Source organism: Clarias gariepinus, chromosome 11 (assembly GCF_024256425.1).
Source record: "Clarias gariepinus isolate MV-2021 ecotype Netherlands chromosome 11, CGAR_prim_01v2, whole genome shotgun sequence".
NCBI classification, from domain to species: Eukaryota; Metazoa; Chordata; class Actinopteri; order Siluriformes; family Clariidae; genus Clarias; species Clarias gariepinus.
In genome coordinates this window covers 386692-406902 of record NC_071110.1, presented here as the reverse complement: position 1 = coordinate 406902, position 20211 = coordinate 386692, and the positions used below count along the sequence as shown (strand labels likewise).

The 20211-nt window shown below is 47.7% G+C and overlaps 1 protein-coding gene across 2 annotated transcripts in view; it reads left to right on the top strand.

Annotated features, from left to right (window-relative positions):
• Nucleotides 1-20211, top strand: part of chd7 (chromodomain helicase DNA binding protein 7) — a 44607-nt gene that overhangs the window by 19254 nt on the left and 5142 nt on the right. Inside the window, exons 4-31 of one of the 2 annotated variants that reach the window (XM_053506839.1) lie at nt 236-365; nt 771-899; nt 1006-1071; nt 2364-2419; nt 2829-2943; nt 3539-3622; nt 3766-3903; nt 4042-4163; nt 4598-4841; nt 5444-5620; nt 6102-6245; nt 7539-7806; nt 7905-8115; nt 9138-9333; nt 9825-9992; nt 10131-10310; nt 10622-10732; nt 11459-11664; nt 12268-12467; nt 12676-12835; nt 14391-14480; nt 15438-15541; nt 17212-17332; nt 17579-17636; nt 17727-17787; nt 18101-18434; nt 18577-18782; nt 19325-20068. In XM_053506839.1, coding sequence (XP_053362814.1) covers nt 236-365; nt 771-899; nt 1006-1071; nt 2364-2419; nt 2829-2943; nt 3539-3622; nt 3766-3903; nt 4042-4163; nt 4598-4841; nt 5444-5620; nt 6102-6245; nt 7539-7806; nt 7905-8115; nt 9138-9333; nt 9825-9992; nt 10131-10310; nt 10622-10732; nt 11459-11664; nt 12268-12467; nt 12676-12835; nt 14391-14480; nt 15438-15541; nt 17212-17332; nt 17579-17636; nt 17727-17787; nt 18101-18434; nt 18577-18782; nt 19325-20068 — 4823 coding nt within the window. The remainder of the gene's footprint in view (nt 1-235; nt 366-770; nt 900-1005; nt 1072-2363; nt 2420-2828; nt 2944-3538; nt 3623-3765; nt 3904-4041; nt 4164-4597; nt 4842-5443; nt 5621-6101; nt 6246-7538; nt 7807-7904; nt 8116-9137; nt 9334-9824; nt 9993-10130; nt 10311-10621; nt 10733-11458; nt 11665-12267; nt 12468-12675; nt 12836-14390; nt 14481-15437; nt 15542-17211; nt 17333-17578; nt 17637-17726; nt 17788-18100; nt 18435-18576; nt 18783-19324; nt 20069-20211) is intronic. The other variant, XM_053506840.1, reaches the window with a different exon arrangement.

The window sequence follows — 20211 nt, the reverse complement described above, 5'->3', positions numbered from 1 at the left end:
ACACACACACACACACACACACACACACACAACTGGCACACGATCTGTTTCCTCATGCCACAGTGCATCTGTTTCTCTCTCTCTCTCTCTCTTCAGGTGTTTTTTTTTTTTTTTTTACTGTCTCTCCTTCTTGCAGTCAGGTGATGGAAGTCTATGGCCACCGGTGTGTTTACTGTCCTAACCACATATACGTGTCAACCCCCCCCCCCTCCCCCTCCCCCTCCCCCCCATACAGCAGTAAGAAGGCCGACACTGAGATCAGCACTAAGAAGGAAGGAAAGAGAAAGAGGGAGTCGTCAGTCACGTCGGATACAGAGAAGACTCCGCCCCCATCCCCGGAGGAGGAGGATGATGACGGGGTCCAGGTACACACCCATTTCTACCACCGTACTGTACACACTCGGCCTACCATCTCTGTGGGGCGGGAACTCGTCTCCATGGTAACCAGCACTGACTCTCACTAGCTAGTGTCATTAGTTAGCTCTCACACTCATCACTGCTTAACGACACTCATGAACATAACTCATTCATGAGCAGAGTGTGTGCAGTGCATGCTGGGTAATGTAAAGGCCATGTTGGAGCAGGGTGATTGGTCCATTTAAACCCCCCACTGACCCTGCACTCTGATTGGTCTGTGATCTCAGTGCTGTGGATGGGTTCAACTTCCAGGGAGGAGGCGGAGCTTATTACCATTCAACATTATATTCAAAATAAAAAAACGCACACATCAGGTAGCCACTCGTAAGATTTAAATATTTTGTGTGTGACAGAAGCGGCGGTCGAGTCGACAGGTGAAGAGGAAGCGCTACACTGAGGATCTGGAGTTCCGGATCTCAGACGATGAGGATGATGAAGATTCTGCAGGACCCAAATCTCCTTCTACCACCTCTGAACAAACTGTGTGTAACACACACACACACACAAATGCACACACACAATGTTGCTTTGTTGCTGCTGTTGTGTTAAATGCTGGTTCTCCCTCCTCTGTGTGTGTGTGTGTGTTAGGAGGTACCTGATGCTGATGGTCCGGTGGTGGAGAAGATCATGGGGCTGCGTAGAGTGAAGAAGCAGGTGAGTGTACGGTGATGTTTAATCTCACACATGGCTTTAACCAATAGGAGCTAAGCGGGGGCGGTGCCGTGGCATGGGCGGGGCTACTGTTAATGTAATTGTCTTATAACCATGTATTACACCTGCCTCAGTCAGCCTGCGGGGGGTGTGTGTGTGTGTGTGTATATGGAGTGATATGTCGTGCGTGTTGCTGTTAAAGCACTGAATCACTTTACTCAGTCAACTTCAAGACCCCTGCTCTCTCCGCGCGTCCCCCTGCTCTCTCCGCGCGTCCCCCTGCTCTCTCCGCGCGTCCCCCTGCTCTCTCCGCGCGTCCCCCTGCTCTCTCCGCGCGTCCCCCTGCTCTTTCTAAAAGACTGATTGTTTGGAGTTGTCTGTCTGTCTAATTATTTCTTTTAATCTGTCTCTTTCCAAGTACCACTTCCTTTCTTACTTTTACCTTCTCTATCTCCCCGTTCCTCTCTTTGTGTGTGTTTTGCGTGACTGTTGTGACACACGTTCCCGACACTAAATAAAGCCGTAAGCATTACGGACAAACGGTAACCACAAACGGAAGGAATAAAAAAAACAAAAACTAATATAAAGAAACGTGTGTGTATGAGTTGATCTTCATCACGCTGTGATTAGTGTGTGTGAGATGAGGAGTGAGTAAGTGCAGCGGCCGACTGCACACTTCTCTCTGTATTACACATACACACACTTTTCCACACGCACTGTGTTGTGCAGTGTAATAAGAGCAGCGAGGCGTGTGCGGTTCTCAGTAGCGTGGCTGTGAATGGGTTCCTCCCGGGGAAATGGCAGCAGGTTCTGGCGTCTGAAGTGGAGCTGTGGTTTTGGCAGGAGGCCAGGCCCGGGTCAACTCTGTGTGTGTGTGTGTGTGTGTGTGTGTGTGTGTGTGTGTGTGTGTGTGTGTGTGTGTGTGTGTGTGTGTGTGCGCGTGCATGCTGCAGCAGGACCAACTGATTCATGACTCATGACTCACTACGAGACCCCCCCCCACACACACACATCTTTCCTCCCGTCTCTCTCTCGCTGTCTGTCGCCGTCTTCTGTGGGGGAGGGGAAACATGTGCGTGCCAGAAAAGCAGAACTTGTTCACGTGTTGCTGGAGGAAAACGTGCTGCGTGATAAACACACGCCTGCTGCTGAGGTTTTTTTTCTTTCCCTCCAGCGGTGATTTGTAGCGCCGCTGAACTGAAAGTGGAAAGTTAAGCAAATAGTGATCACCCCGAGCACATTACAGCCCAATTCATCTCCTCTCTCTCTCTCTCTCTCTCTCTCTGTGTGTGCAGCTGGAGTCGGGACAGGAAGTGGAGGTCGAGGAATTTTACGTCAAGTTCAAGAGTTTGTGAGTGACGCCGTACTGACGCCTCCTTCCTGCAGCATCACAGAATTATTATTTTAACTAAATAGGAATCACATTTATTGCTTATTCACATGAACTTGTATTATTTAAAAATTAACTACATCTATTTAATGCATTATAGTTTCATTACAGAAAGTTGTAATACTGGAGTTAGTTTGATTGTGATGTAAATATATTACATAAATACATTTATATAGTGTTGTGATCACTTACATTATGATGATGGAATGTTTGTCTTTATTACATGTTTAAATACTTAAAATATATTTCCATCATATATTTATTAATTCTGTAAGTAACATTTATTAGAGATCTGCCTTGTTTAATATGATACTTTATGCATTTGTGTGTGTGTGTGTGTGTGTGTGTGTGTGTGTGTGTGTGTGTGTAGCTCGTACCTGCACTGTCGCTGGGCTGATCTGGAGGAGCTGGAGAAGGATAAGAGAATCCAGCAGAAAGTGAAGCGCTTTAAAGCCAAGCAGGCTCACAGTAACTTCCTCACCGAGGTCAGTGAACTCCGCTTCCTGCTGCGCCGCCATTTTGTTTTTCTCCTCCACTCCGGGTCGTATCGTATCCCAGCTTTATGGCCGACCCTGGCGATGGAGTGTGTGTGTGAGAGAGAGGAGCGAGTTTATGACGCCTTGTGTGAAGGCAGTAAAACCTCAGTGTTTATGAGCACGGCCTTTAGAGCAGACGTTAGGGCTGAGATCAGACGTCCAGCGTCTGACTAGCTGAGTTACACTGTAGGCTTGCTGTACCTGTTAGCGTTGTGTCTTGTAGAATCAGTACAGTGCTGGAGGAGGAAGAGTGTGTGTGAGAGAGACAGAAAAAAGTGAGTCCCTGAGTAGAAGTGTAGAGGTTAGGACGTTTTCTTTCCTAGTAGGAGGTCGGAAATGATGAGCTGTGAGCTTTTTGTGTGTGTGGGGTCGGATACATGGTGCTGAATCCACACTGTCAGTGTTTCATGAAATGTCAGTGCGACCTCAATACAGCCTGACCTCTTGCGTGTGTGTCTGTTATTCCGTGTTTACGGTGTGTGTGTGTGTGTGTGTGTGTGTGTAAGGATTCACTCCTTGTAACATGTCTTATTGTGTGTCTCAGATGGACGATGAGCCGTTTAACCCCGACTACGTTGAGGTGGACCGAGTCCTGGACGTGTCTGAGAGCACAGATGAAAATGGAGAGGTCTGTCTGTCTGTCTGTCTGTCTGTCTGTCTGTCTGTCTGTCTGTCTGTCTGATCAGAACAATGTCCTGCTTTAATAGTGTAAAATCACTTCACAGTGAGATTTTAAGGCTAAACCCCGATCTGTGTGTGTGTGTGCTGTAGCCGGTGAGCCTGTACCTGGTGAAGTGGTGTTCCCTGCCGTATGAGGACAGCACGTGGGAGCTGAAGGCCGACATCGACGCGGGGAAGATCGAGGAGTTTGAGCGCGTGATGAGTCGAGAGCCGCAGCTGAAGCGTGTGGTGAGACGTCCATCTGTCTGCTCTCTCTCTGTCTGACTGTATTCTCCTCATTTCCGTGTCTGAGTGAAGGGGGAAAGCGGCACGTTCCTGTGGTTTGGGAAAAGCCACTGAGTGTAATTTGTGTTTTATTGGAAACAGGAGCGACCTCCGGCGAGCGACTGGCAGAAATCCCAGAGTTCCCGGGAATATAAAAACAGCAACGCTCTCAGGGAATACCAGCTGGAGGGACTGGACTGGCTCCTGTTCAACTGGTACAACACGTAAGAAAACACACACACACACACATGCGCGCGCACACACACACCTCTCAATAATTAACAAGTGATATTAAAAACTGAACAGTTCAAACAGAACAGTTATATTTATGATAATTGTTATTTATACATTAAGTATTTGTCTCAATTCATATGAAAAATTTACATTGTTTTTCTCTCCAGTGATTTAATGTAACTTTCATGTTAATTGCTTGTTTTACATTTCTTAGTTTTTTTTTTTTTTTTTAATTTGCCTTTTTATTTGCACGAGACTTATTTCCATATTAAGTTTCTCATTAGTTGGTGGAGGTTGCAGGCAAATGAGAAACACACACACACACACACACACACACACACACACACACACACTCTCTCTCTGCCGAACGTAGAGGTGTTTCCTGTGTCCTTATTTACGCCTGTGTTTCTGCGCTCCCGCTCAGACGGAACTGTATCCTGGCGGATGAGATGGGTTTGGGGAAGACGGTGCAGTCCATCACCTTCCTGTACGAGATCTACCTGAAGGGGATCCACGGCCCGTTCCTGGTCATCGCCCCCCTCTCCACCATCCCCAACTGGGAGCGGGAGTTCCGCACCTGGACCGAGCTCAACGTGGTGGTGTATCACGGCAGCCAGGCCAGCCGCAGGACCATCCAGGCCTACGAGATGCACTACAGGGACCCTCAGGTACCCCGTCTCTCTCTCTCTCTCTCTCTCACACACACACACACACACACACACACACACACACACACACACACACACACACACACACACACACACACACACACACTCTCTCTCTCTCTCTCCTGCCTGTGACACTGTGTGTGTAGCATTAGAATGTCTTCAGGTTAATAACTAGGTTTACACTAACGAGATGTTGGTGTTTATTATTAAATGTGTTTACGCAGACGTATTGATTCCTCGCTCATGTTATACCAGCACAACATCACTGATCCAACTGCATCATTATTCTGTTTAAATCTTTATTGTCCAGTGCTTTAAATGTCGCTGTTTATATGCATGAGCTGTTTTGCAGCTCTGATTCATCACTGGTGTTAGCAGCTGCGCAACACACACTATAAAGCCCAAGTGTGTGTGTGTTGTTGATTAATCTTATTGTCTCACATAAAAGATGTGTAACAGAGCCCAGGGGCGTGTCCTGTATTTCCTTAATCACTGTGGAGTGTGGAGCAAATGTGATGGTTGTGCTTATGTTGTGTGTGTGTGTGTGTGTGTGTGTGTGTGTGTGTGTGTGTGTGTGTGTGTGTGTGTGTGTGCGCTGTTAGGGTCGTGTGATAAAGGGGGCCTATAAGTTCCACGCCATCATCACCACGTTTGAGATGATCCTGACAGACTGTCCGGAGCTGCGCAGTGTGCCGTGGCGCTGTGTGATCATCGACGAGGCTCACCGTCTCAAGAACAGGAACTGTAAACTACTGGAGGGACTCAAGCTCATGGACATGGTGTGTGTGTGTGTGTGTGTGTGCGCCTTCTTACATCTTTCATTTTGTGCTGAATCTCTAATTTGCTTCATTTCTAATTTCCTGCATTAAGTTCCTACATTATCAGTTATATTTATTTGTGTGTGTGTGTGAGAGATGGTCACGTGTTAGACTGTATTCTGATCATGTGACTCACGTCCTAGTGACATTACAGAGTGACATTTAAATCCTGATCCTCTGTAATTCTGTCTAAATTAAAGTGATAAACCTGTGTGATGTGGCTTCACTGTGCTACACACACACAGTCCTCTCTCACACACACACACACACACACACACACACACACAGTCCTCTATTGTCATACACAGTCCAGTATTGGTTTAAAAAAAAAAATAATTAAAAAAGACTTGACCTCAGAGGCCACACCCACAAGAGACAGCTGACACTTTAAGTGTGTGTGTGAGTGCAGGTCCGTGAATGTGTTTCTCTTCATCTGCTATAGGAACACAAGGTTCTCTTGACAGGAACCCCACTGCAGAACACTGTGGAGGAACTGTTCAGCCTCCTGAACTTCCTGGAGCCGGACCGCTTTCCTTCAGAGTCCACCTTCATGCAGGAGTTTGGAGACCTTAAAACTGAAGAACAGGTACCACACACACGCGCACACACACACACACTGTAGCATGGGATCTGCAGGTGTAGTTCCTTTGAGCCGTTACTACGGAAACCATATCGTTGGAGTGAGCACGTTAATATAACCTGGTGTCCGTTCTTCGAACGTCGCTAACTCAGTTAGCTGGATTTGATTGTTGTGGATTTGTCCTGATCTTGGATTGTTTCATTCTTCGATGCGCCTCTAGCATTTGTTGTCATAGCAACATATCCGTAAGCTTGAACCTGCTCAGGAGCAGCTTTATTTCATGTAAACAGGATTTAGCCCGCGCTCCTGGCGGGTTATGATTGGTTGAAATGGCGAGGTCACATCTGATTGGTTAAAGAGCACGACTGACGCAAACTGACTCACGTGGGAAAGGAAAAGTATATGCAAACCCCCCCCCCGAACACACACACACACACATAATTGCTTTCAAATATTATATTAGAACCTAAATTCATAGGTTTAGTATTATCAAATATGATATTACTATTATAATAAACCCTCAGCACGAGACAGCCGTCGAGACCATTAATACAAATTCTTGTATGATTATTTTTTCACATTTATTTTTTAGGGGTTTGTCATGAATATGCAAATAAATAATTATATATAATAAAAATAAATATTGTTTATAATGAAAACTTGGACGAAACTAATTTTATTATAAAATAAACAATATAAAAGTACACGTTGTATTTAAAGAAAAAATTAATTTTAAATTTTTTATATACAACATATTTTTCATATTGGTTATTTTATTTTATTATCTCATGTAATGTATTAAGCTATTAATTTCTGTTCTAATATAATTGAAAGCGATTGTGTAGGGGGGGGTCCATGGCAGAGGGGCATTTCAGCGCATAACACGTGTTACAAAAAAAAGTTGAGCCGCTCTTTTTCCATTTCGTCAACCAATCGGAGGGCTTGTGATCAGTGTTTCTACTGTCGATCATATCGCCTTTTAAACCAACGCACGAGCGCGCAATAATCCTAGACAACTCAATCCAGATATACTAATCAACAACAGGTGTGTCGAAGAACCGACTTGGCCAGATCGTAATTAGCACGATGATCTCATCTTAGATGTGTCAGTTCGTCTCAGATGTGTCAAGGGACGTATGAAGAACGGACCCCAGTACTACTGTCAGAGCTGCCGTTATAGAAAACTAATCAACATCTGACCAATCAAGAGAGCAGAACCCCGAGCAATGTGATGTCATGCTGTTATTAAAGTCCCTGCCTCACTCTCTGCCTCACTCTCTGCCTCACTCTCTCACTCAGGTTCAGAAGCTGCAGGGAATCCTCAAACCCATGATGCTGCGGAGACTGAAGGAGGACGTGGAGAAGAACCTGGCCCCGAAAGAGGAGACCATCATCGAGGTGGAGCTCACCAACATCCAGAAGAAGTACTACAGGGCCATCCTGGAGAAGAACTTCACCTTCCTGTCTAAGGGAGGGGGAGGGGGAGGGGGAGGATCGAATGTCCCCAATCTCCTCAACACCATGATGGAGCTGCGCAAGTGCTGCAACCACCCCTACCTCATCAACGGTACACACGCGCTCACGCACTCACACTCGTACACACACTCGTATACACACTGCTGTTGCTGACGGTGTTTTGTCTCTCGTGTGTGTGTGTGTGTGTAGGAGCGGAGGAGAAGATTATGGAGGAGTTTAGGGAGAGCCACCCGGCAGATCTGCTGGACTTCCACCTGCAGGCGATGATCCAGGCGGCGGGAAAGCTGGTGCTGATCGATAAGCTCCTCCCCAAACTGAAGGCCGGCGGACACCGCGTGCTCATTTTCTCCCAGATGGTGCGCTGCCTCGACATCCTCGAGGATTACCTCATCCAGAAACGGTGAGGGGTAAACACCCGCGTAGTAACACACACACACACACACACACACACACACACGGCCGCATGCTTCATTTTCGGTTCACACCATCCACTTATCGTCTGCTCTCCTTCACTTCTGTTTTATTATAAAGCCAGGCGGAGAGCGAGAACTCTGAGTGAAATCACGAAGGGGAGAGAAGTGTCCACTTCCTGTTTCATCTCTCTCACACACACACACACACACACACACACACTTTCACTCTTTTCCTTGCTGTGTGAGTTAGACGTCCCTGATTAGATCCGTTCTGTTTTAACTCAGTAGTTGTCTTTATGCACAGTGTGTTAGCAGTGACACACACACACACACACACACACACACACACACACACACACACACACACACACACACACGTCCTGATAATGATCACATCAGCACTGAGGAGAACATCTGAGAGGAACCACATCAATCCTGACGACCTCTTTTGACACACAGTCATCATCTGATAGTGTGTGATTAGGGTTACTGCAGCTCATGCACACACACACACACACACACACACACACACACACACACCATTGACTGAGGGAACACAGACTTAACACTATGTGACGTGTTGATCTGCTACACTACAGCACTGAATAGAGTTGAAATGTTGGGTAGCAGGTGTGTGTGTGTGTGTGTGTGTGTGTGTGTGTGTGTGTGAAGACAAACAGGAAGTAAAAGCACAATGTGAGCACATGGAGATACACAGTGGTTTAAATATTAACATTCTGCTCATGTTATATTTCACCCTGTTCCCGAAGTGTGTGTGTGTGTTTCAGTGTTGTAATGTTAATGCCCCAACCCTCCCTGCTCTTGACTTGGTGTGAGAGAGACCGGTGTTAGAGTGAGTGGTGTGTGTGTGTGTGTGTGTGTGTGTGTGTGTGTGTGGCACAGAGTTAATTCCTCAAACTGACACACATTGTAAGAAGCTGAAGAGAAATAGTGTGAGTAAATAAAGTTTCACTGTGTGTGTGTTTGTGTGTGTGTGTGTGTGATGCAGGTATCCGTACGAGCGTATAGACGGCAGAGTGAGAGGGAATCTGCGTCAGGCTGCTATTGATCGTTTTTCCCGTCCTGACTCGGACCGTTTCGTCTTCCTGCTGTGCACACGGGCGGGGGGGCTGGGCATCAACCTGACCGCCGCCGACACCTGCATCATCTTTGACTCGGACTGGAACCCACAGAACGACCTGCAGGTGTGTGTGTGTGTGTGTCTCCGGCCTGTCTGTGTGGGAAACACATTCACCCCACAAAAGGTCTTTTATCTGTTCTGCATTTCCAGCTGAGTGAGTGTGGGGAATGTGACTGTTATTCTATGGCTTATAACACACACACACACACACACACACACACACACAGTGAAATAGGAAATGTCTGCTCTGTAAACAAACGTACACGGTCCAGCTTTGTTTTTATTTTTCATTCTTTATTGTTGTAGAATAAACTCTCCTGTGTTGAGTTCTGGACGTTCTGTGCTTTTAGATCAGATTTCCACTTTTATCTTCACCTGAGTTTCTGTGTTCATGTTCTTGTGTGTTGTAATTCTTGAGTAGGGAGAGAACCAAGCTGGACCGAACTTTTTGAACTGACTGTTGGGTTCTAAGTGTGTGTCAGCAGACTGGAGTGGGTCAGTCTGTCGGTCTGGTCCGTGTGTGTGACTCTGTTTTTCCCCTCCTCCTCCCTGAAGGCCCAGGCTCGTTGTCACCGGATCGGTCAGAGTAAAGCGGTGAAGATTTACCGCCTGATCACCAGGAACTCGTATGAGAGGGAGATGTTTGACAAGGCCAGTCTGAAACTGGGGCTGGATAAAGCCGTGCTGCAGTCCATGAGCGGGAGAGAGAACGCTGCTAACGGGGTATGGATCTCACACACACACACACACACACACACACACACACACACACACACACACGTGCGTGCCAGACTGCTGGGTCAGTGGGTCAGTACTGCCCAAGTTCTCTCACTAATGATGAGTGTGTGTTTTGTTTGTCAGGTTCAGCAGCTGTCGAAGAAGGAGATTGAGGATCTGCTGCGTAAGGGAGCGTACGGAGCGCTGATGGACGAGGAGGACGAGGGGTCCAAGTTCTGTGAGGAGGACATCGATCAGATCTTACAGAGACGCACTCAGACCATCACCATCGAGTCCGAGGGCAAAGGCTCCACCTTCGCTAAGGTGACATCAAAAACACACACTCACCCGCACTACATACCCTACACACACACACACACACACCACAGTGCACAGAGGTAGCTGTGACCAGTCTGATTCCCCTTTCTGTGAGGTCTCAGTGGGCGTGGCCAGGCTCCGAGCGATCTGATTGGTTAAACACTGGTCTGTTACAGGCGCTGTTTCTGCAGCTCCATGTTATATCCTATAACATCAGATGAGTTTCTACACTGTGGAGTGTGAACATTTTCTCAGGAATGTAAATGTATATAACTGCTGAGTGTGTTTACTCACCGTCTCACCGTCTGCGTCTGCAGGCCAGCTTCGTGGCGTCTGGGAACAGGACGGACATTTCCCTGGAGGATCCAGACTTCTGGCAGAAATGGGCCAAGAAAGCCGAGCTGGACCTGGACGTCATCCACGGCAGGGTGAGTACTGAAACACACACGCGCACACACACACTTCATTCAGGCTGCAGTGTTAAACTTGTTTACGATTAAAGCAGTAAACTTAACCATGTGCTGAGTTTGAGTCTGTTTAAATAAATAAATTAAACAAAGCAGATCAGCAGGTTGTGTTTACTCGTGTGATGGTTAAATATTGCGGTGTATGCTATTAGCAGTGTGTGTGTGTGTGTGTGTGTGTGAGATAAACTGAAAAGTGCTAATCGTGGCACTCGACCCAGCGTCTCTCCTCATCACTGGGGACGTGAGCGTAATTAACGCGGCTCCTTTCCCCCGGGGCTAACCGTGTGTGTGTGTGTGTGTAGCTGTAATTGGACAAAAAGGAGAAATTGCTTAACTCTACGATGAGAGGTTTCTCCACCTCCCCCATAATTACCCACGTTCTCTGCTCTCCGGAGAACCCTGGGCTCTAAAGGGAACACGGAGGGTAGAAAAGAATTACACACCGGTGTTACTGCTGAACACTGGGGGCTGATTGTGGTAGGCACTAAACAGGAGTGTGAGGGAGTGAGTGATGTGGGCGGAGCTTACTAATGAACTGTGTGTATGTGACAAATAAATTTTGTATGTTCTTCACATGTGTCTGTCATTAGGAGTGTGTGTGTAGTGCTTCAGTTACACATTAACTGAGCAGTGAGTGGTTCTAGAACCTGACTCTGTGTGTGTGTGTGTGTGTGTGTGTGTGTGTAGAACACTCTGGTGATCGACACGCCGCGGGTGAGGAAGCAGACCCGGCACTACAGCTCCATAAAGGAGGATGAGATGATGGAGTACTCGGAGCTGGAGAGCGACTCTGAGGAGAGGCCGGTGCAGAAGGCTCGGCGGCCGCAGGACCGCGCTCAGGGATACCCCCGCAGCGAGTGTTTCAGGGTGGAGAAGAACCTGCTGGTTTATGGGTCAGTCACACACACGCACACACACACGGTCTACTGGTCTACGGAGTCCAAGCTGAAGTAGGAGAGCAGCGTGATCAGTGTGTGTGCGTCTCATTTCTGTCTCTTATGATGATGATGCTGAGGTCTATCTGCACAGTGTCTGCGTGCGCTTCACACTCACCTGTCACAGTTAATTACCCACCAGTCCTTGGTGCTCATCACAAATCACACACTGTCTGACTAACATCATCATCATCATCATCATACACGTCCCGTAGTAACGCGGCTAGTTACACTGATTTTACTAGCTGCTCTACTACGAGCGAGCGACGCTAATTTACTAGAGTCTGGGAAAATTTTCTTTAGTTAGACATCGCCACTCTGACTCCAAACTCAGGTTTTAAAATCCGTCTTTTAATTTTGTTTGCATGTGAGACAGAAAAATGTTGCAGTTCCTCTATAATCCTACAGGGTGTGCTGGCTTATGTTAATGTTAAATCAGGACGTTTATAAAATTGTTTATACTCACAGAATCGTGATATGAATCGTACCGGTGCCTAAACACTGTGTTGATGTATCGTGATCCCTGCTGGATCTCATCCTGTGTGTGTTTTGCATGTGTAGGTGGGGACGGTGGCGGGACATCCTGTCTCACGGGCGGTTTAAGCGTCCTCTACATGAGCGTGATGTGGAGATGATCTGCAGAGCGCTGCTGGCCTACTGTCTCCTCCACTACAGAGGAGACGAGAACATCAAGAGCTTCGTCTGGGACCTGATCACTCCGACTGAGGACGGGCAGAGCAAAACACTAACCAACCACTCAGGTACACACACACACACACACACACACACACACACACACACACACACACACACACACACACACACACAGGGATGGTGTATCAAACCCTGATGTGAGTGAAAGTCATATATTTATGACTTCCCAAACACACTGTGAGGAACTGGAGTGTTTGTGTCTGCTAACTGTGTTTCATCTGAGAGATTTAATTGTGTGTGTGTGTGTGTGTGCAGGACTTTCTGCTCCTGTGCCGCGAGGGCGTAAAGGGAAGAAGGGGAAGGTACTGACGACGCAGACCAACGTGCCTCAGGCTGATTGGCTGGCTGAGTGTAATCCAGATGTGCTGCTGCAGGAGGACAGCTACAAACGGCACCTCAAACACCACTGCAACAAGTACACACTCTCTCACACACTATATATATGCGCACACACACACACACACACGTGGTGTTTTACACACAGACATTACTATTGTGTGAGGTACCTTTTTCCATCTGGGACCTGCACCCGAGTACAAGTTCTGTCCCCCCAGTACCAGTACAGTACCAGTTTGTTTCCATGGTAAGAGGTTCTGCCAGGTGTTCCAGAGTGATGGTGTTTATGTAGATGTAACGGTACTCACAGGACAGGAGTGTGACTGTTGTCCCGGAGCGGAAGTGACTCGCTCGGTCTGGCTCGGCTCGGTTCTGTTCGGTTCTGTTTGGCTGAGTGTGAGGAAGAGTAATGAGCAGGGTCGACCTCAGTGTGTTATTACTGATATGAACTGTTTAGAGATTCTAGTAAGGTCAATAATACATCCCTCTATTCGTTCTCCGCCCATTATTCTCTCTCTCTCTCTCTCTCTCTCTCTCTCTCTCTCTCTCTCTGTGTCCATCACCTGCTGCTTGCTTTTGTTTTTCTTAAAGCCTCTCTGGTTTCATTTGATAAATAATTTCTGTGGCTAAGCTGCTTTTGTTGGCGCTCACCATGGGGGCTCCCTCTCTCTCTCTCTCTCTCTCTCTCTCTCTCTCTCTCTCTCTCTCTCTGTCCATCTCTCTCTCCCTCTATCTCTCTCTCCTGCCCCCCCTGTTTCCCTCCCCCTCTCTCCATGTCTTTTTTTTTTTTTTTTTTTTCTCCTGCTCCCCCTCCTTTCTTTCCCGCTCTCTCTTCCTCTCTCCCCCTTTCTCTCTCTCTCTTGCTCTGGCGTGCAGTAGTTCAGGAAACGTTCCAAATCGATAAGTCTGAAGTGCACAGAGCTCCAGCCATCTGCTCACCGCTCCACTCCGACTTCCCTCTGTCCTTTAGAGACGTCCTGTTCACACCTCACTACTTTCCTAAAAACAGGAAGAGAGAGAGTGGTGTGTGAGAGAGGGAGACCGTGTGATTGGAGGAATGTGAGTAATGGAGAAAGACAGGAGAGAGAGATGGCAGGTGTAAGTTGGGCATGAAAGGGCGAATGAGTGTGGGATGGAGGAAGGAGAGATGGAAGGATGGCAGACGGTGCAGTGGTGTGGTGCAGGCCAGGTGCCAGGCAGGCAGACCTGTTGGAGACACACACACACACACACACACACACACACAGAGGTGATTATGGTGTGCCATCTGTCAGGCTGTGGCTCGGCTAATCAGGCCTGGCAGGATGATGGATGAGCTCTGGCACATTCACCCAAACTCACTCACTCTTTCATCTCTCCCTTCTGCTCTCTCTCTCTCTCTCTCTCTCTCTCTCTCTCTCATTTAATTTTCTCCTTCCTTTTCTCCAGCTGTCTCTATTTTTCCTGTTTTTTTTAGTATTAATTTCATTCTGTGGTTTCCGGTCATTTCATCCTTTTATTTATTTTTTTACTTTATTCATTTTTCTATCTACAAAAGAGATCTAACACACAGTTCAACACAGTTATAATGTGTTATTCCTTCATGTGTTGTTTCTTTCCTCCACTCACTTGTCTTTCTCTCCCTCTTTTCTCAGAGTTTTACTGCGGGTCCGGATGCTCTACTATCTGAGACAGGAAGTGATCGGGGACTTGGCAGACCGAATCCTGGAGGGAGCTGATTCCAGGTTGGCATTTTTCTCTCTCTCTCTCTCTCTCTCTCTCTCTCCCTCCCTCCCTCTCTGCCGTTGTCCCCCTCTCCCTGTCTCAGCCAGATGTGCGTGCATGCATAATGTGTGGACGTGCCTGTCATCCTGATGCTTTCCACTCTTTCACCTGAGCGCTCTGTGTGTGTGTGTGTGTGTGTGTGTGTGTGTGTGTGTGTGTGTGTGTGAGGTGAAGGTATGTGAATATCACTTGCTGTATGTGGTTGTCACTCTTGATGTCTTGTCTTCAGTAAAAGCATCAGAGCCTGAGTAAATCTGCCTCGAGTCGGTTTGAGCTGCACCGCTCACCTGTAGCTCACCACTAAAGGGGCGGGGCATCACTGATAAAAAATGGAAAGAGGATTAATTTTAGTAATGTACAGGCTTTATATTTAATATATATAACTCGAATAATGTTCAGGAGGCGGAGTAACCTTGTAAGAAATTAACAAACAGTACAAAAGAATCGAGATCTGGTTTGTGTTCATGAGGATCAGACATTAGTAAAGCTTGTACGAGTAACTGCTCTGTGTGTGTGTGTGTGTGTGGGGGGGGGGGGTGACGCGGGGGGGGGGGGATCATTTGGCTGTGGACAGTGAGTCTAGGATTCGAGGGTTAAATGAGGGGCGGGGCGTTTATGACCTGGTTTTCTTCCAGATGCTGAAACACATTAGTGTTTATCAAATTACTCACTGCTCCTCTTCACCACACTTCCTGTTTGTCTTTCTTGATTTTTAAAACCTGCTTCCTGTTTGCTTTCACTGCTTTGTTTAATCCCACTTCCTGTGTTTTCCTTTCCTTAGTTCTACTTCCTGTTTGTGTGGACCTTTTTAATTCCACTGTTTATTACATGAATGTTTTTGTTTAAATTTAATTTCCTCTCTCTCGTGTGTGTGTGTGTGTGTGTGTGTGTGTGTGTGTGTGTGTGTGTGTGTGTAGTGAGCTGGATATCTGGATCCCGCAGCCGCTCCATGCTGAAGTCCCCACTGATTGGTGGGATGTGGAGGCTGATAAATGTCTCCTCATTGGTGTGTTTAAACACGGTAAGCCCCGCCCCCTCTTCGCTTTCTGATTGGTGTTCCCATGGGGACGGTGTTGGAGGTCAGATGAGCTGTAATGGGCTGTGCGCAGTGTGACCCGTCATAATCCACTCAGGGAACTGATTTATAATGCGTCTCTGTCGCGCGCACACACACACACACACACACACACACACACACACACACACACACACACGCACATGCAGGCAGGACCATAATGCCTTTGGTGTCTTTAAAATGACCATTGAGTTTATTAACATGTAATTAGTGATTAATTAACACCTGATTAGTCAGTAGTGTTGAGGCTGCAGGTCAGTGACTCGGTGTCGTTCTGCTCCGCGCGCGGCTCGTCCTGTCTGCTAAAGAGGATAAAGCGTGATGGAGTGAGCCGCGTCAGACGGACAGTGTGGTGAATCCTCAGTGCGCCGCTAACGCTAATAAACACTGTAATAAACACCTTTTTATTCAGTAGCGCCCCCCGGCTCCTCTCACTCACACCATTCATCTAAATAAGAGGCGTCTCCCCGAGGAAACACCGCCCTGTCTCACCCTCACCCTCTGTCTGTCTCTCGCTGTTAAGCTCCGTCTTTCTCCCATGAGTCCTGCCTCGTTAACGCCACTGGACTACACACACACACACACACACACACACACAGAGTGAATGGCCTGTTCTTAATCATAATCTCACTTCAGCAGAAGGGTCCCTGGGGTCTTGGGGGGGCAGTTAGACTCTGAGTGTGAGAGAGAGAGACAGGCAGAGAGAGAGAGACAGGTGGGAGGGATGAGAGGCTATAAAAAGATGCCGGTGATTACAGTTTGGCTGAGCGTGTCTTCTGCAGCGGCGGTTAGGAGCTGGCGTGTCACCACATAAATCCTAATTGAATTGTGATGTTGGGGCGGGGCAGTGGGCGGGGCTGGGACTGAAGGGGGGAAGCTCTCGGGTGAAGCGGTTCTCTGTCACCCCCCACGCCCCCCAACCGCCACCACACACACAGCGATCTGCCGCTTCGCATGTTTTCCGCATGGACGCTCTCTGCACTCGCCCCCGAGTGTGTCCTCCTCGTGTCCCGCTGAGCGCGAGGCCTCCGACTTACTCCAGCACCGCCCCCGTCTCCGGGAGCCTCCTCTGTCTGTCTGCTTCAGTGCCAGTGTGTTTCGCTCTCAACTCCTCTCTCTCTCTCTCTCTCTCTCTCTCTCTCTCTCTCTCCCTCTCTCTCCCTCTCTCTCTCTCTGTGTGTGTGAGAGAGATTACAGTTCGTCCTTCAGGAGGTCTTTTCTTTTACAGAGCGTCGCGTTGTTTGCTTTAAAAGCGTTCGGGTTTACTGCAGTATTTAAACACTATACTCGCGCACACACACACGCGCACACACCTCTTAATCAGAGTATAATCTTCCTTTAATCTTTAAAACCTTAATCACCTACACTGTAAAGCACTGAGTGTGTGTGTCTCTAACGTTGTCTGAAGTGAACACACTCATGACTATTTTACTGATGTTTTTTTCTTTTGTACTTTGACTGATCTTGTCTGCACTTTTACTGTGTGTGTGTGTGTGTTCAGTCTCACACTTGTGTTTAATAAAGTAATAAGCATGCACTGCTCTGTACGATCTGTTAGCGGTAGCTGTGTGTGAGAGATGTGCTGATGCAGGTGGTGTGTGTGTGTTGTGCTGCAGGTTATGAGAAGTATAACTCTATGCGAGCCGACCCGGCGCTGTGTTTTTTGGAGCGAGTGGGAATGCCGGATGCCAAAGCCATCGCCGCCGAGCAGAGGGGAGCGGACATGGTGGCAGATGGGTAATGCTGGACCCCAATCTCTCACACAGCAAGAGAGACACCTGTCTGTCTGTCTGTCTCTCTCTTTCTTTCTGTCTGTCTGAACGTCTCTGGCTTTTTCTCTCTGCATTGTGATCTATAAAACTAATATATTTTCGATGTTTTATTAGTTTATTTAAAATAAAGAAATGTGTCGTGGTTGTAGGCGGAGCTGCTTTAAACGACTCCCTCTCTCTCTCTTTCTCTCTCTCTCTCTCTCTCTCTCAGTGAGGATGAAGACCCTGAGTATAAGCCACTGCGTATGCCCTTTAAAGATGATCTGGATGTGAGTTTAAACTCATTCTGCTCCATAGTCTGTGTGTGTGTGTGTGTGTGTTTCTGAGAAGTTTACTAACCTAAATGAAATGTGTTTCAGGATTTCACTAACTCCCCTCTGGATGATAAAGAGGAGGTGATGGAAGTGGAACATGTTGAAGGTGGGTGTGTGTTCTCACTGCTGTTAGCATCCAGCATCACGATTCCACGGAGACCAAAGGGTTACTTTTATGTAAATTGTAGATGTTTGGTCTTGCAAAGCAGGAGCAGAGAGCAGGTCCGGTATGGAAATGAAGAGGAGAAGGAGCTGCACTGCTCTGTGTTCGGTGTTAAACAGGAGATTTAAGAAAACAAAGCTTAGCTATAGCGGTTACCGCGTTAACGTTACCCTACAGTCGATCCCCATCACAGCTTTTTAACTCTGAGTCTGTGACCCGTACTGTAACGTCGTCTCCGTGTGTCTGTACCTTCCAGTTCCTAAGGCGAGTGAGAACGGGGGTAAAGCCGGGAACCTGTACTGGCCTGCAGCTTCGGCTCTCACCGCCCGCCTGCGTCGCCTCATCACCGCGCACCAGCGCTGCCACAAGAGGCAGGAGGCACTAATTAAACCGGACAGACGCAGACGCCGGTGGCACCGTGACGAGCACCTCCTCACCATGGCGACCGAGGGCGGGGCTTATAGTCTGGAGCCCAGTAGCGTGGCTGCAGCGACGTATCTGGTTGAAGGAGCTTCGTTTGCTCCGTTCCTGCACGACGGCGCCCCCCTGTTGGCCGACGGAGCCGCCTTCTCTAGGGAGAGACGTCAGAGGTGAGGTCTTTTAAATTGAACTAGGAGTGTGTAGAAACATCTAATCCTGCTCTTTAGTTCTCTTCCGAGTTCTTCACTGTCTGTGTGTGTGACCTCTCTCTCTCTCTCTCTCTCTCTCTCTGCCCCTTCCCACGTGCCCCAGATGGACGAGGCGTGAGGAGGCGGATTTCTACCGTGTGATTTCTACATTCGGAGTGGTGTATGATGTCCAGAGGCAGTGTTTCGACTGGGCGCAGTTCCGGGCCTTCGCTCGTCTCGATAAGAAGACGGATGAGAGCCTGGAGAAATATTACTACGCCTTCGTGGCCATGTGCAAGCGTGTGTGTCGGATGCAGGTCAAAGACTCGGGTACGACTTGCCCTCTTTTCTCAACAAATTATTACACAAACTAAAGATTTTTGAATGAGTATAATCACTGATTTTTTGTTTTTATTTAACTGTGAGATCAGACTCTCTCTTGATTCTGAAACCTGGTCAGCAGTCACTCAGCTAAAGGGCATGAACGAGTGACGATCTGAACTCGTGACCACCTGAGTCTGGGTTAAAGTTCCTGAAACTCTGTACTAGCTGTTTCATGCCTGTTTTTTTTTTTTTTTTTTTTTCATTCTCAGCTTCATCTAAATTATTATTATTATTATTGTCATTAAACTCCAGTTACTAATGTTGAGTAAAAGTGATGTCACATGATCAGCTGTCCCAGAGACCCAGACACACCATCATTCTGCAGACTATTTAATCACTATTTAGACGTTTATCCAAAAGGCTAAATGTTTTTTTTTTTTTCTTTTATTGTTTTTTAAATTTTCTTTCCTTTATTCTAAGTTCCCTTTAGCTCCTGTTTTAGAGAGTGTGATGCTGACTGTGGAGACTCATGTCTTCCTGTTTCCCAGTAGAGTTGGCCGACCCCACGCTGATCATCGACCCGATCACAGAGGAGCGAGCCTCCCGCACTCTCTACCGTATTGAGTTACTGCGGCGGATCCGGGAGCAGGTCCTGCCCCACCCACAGCTGGAGGAGAGACTGCGCCTGTGCCAGCCGAGCCCCGACCTCCCGGCCTGGTGGGAAGCGGGAAAACACGACCGGGACCTTCTCCAGGGAGCCGCCAAGCACGGGGTGAGTCGCACAGACTACCACATCCAGAACGACCCGGAGCTCGGCTTCCTGCAGGCCCAGCGCAAGTTCCTCCAGAGCCGAGGATCCGACCCGGGCCTGACCTCCAACCCGCTCGCCGCCGTGGATCTGATCAAAGACGAGGACCTGAAGGACGAGCTCAAAGACGACACTGCAGAGAAGGTGGACACTGAGGACGTGAAGGAGGAGAAACCAGAGGCTGTCTCACCCAAACAGCAAGTGAAGACTGAGGAGGAAGAGAAGAATCTGAAAGAGGAGAAAATGGAGAAAAAAGACGGGCCGGAAGTGAAGAGCGAAGAAAGTCAGGGCATTCCTCAAACGGACGAAGAGGAGAAGGTCGCGGAGTCCGAGGACACGCCCGCACTTCCTGTTCCTGTTAGCAAAGATGTGAGCACGGAGGAGCCGGAAAACCTGACGGAGAGCTGTAAACCCAATACTGAGGAGGAAGAGGAGGAGAAGATGGATGAAGATGATAAATCTGAGAAATCATCACAGGCTGAAGGTAAACACTGCTGATCTTTAACAGCAGCTGCGTCAGTAAATTAGTTTATTCTGATTTACAGAATTAACGTTTCTTCTTTATCTCTGGGTTTAATGTATAGTACAAATAAATAGTATGATAAAATAAAACAAGATAAAATGTGA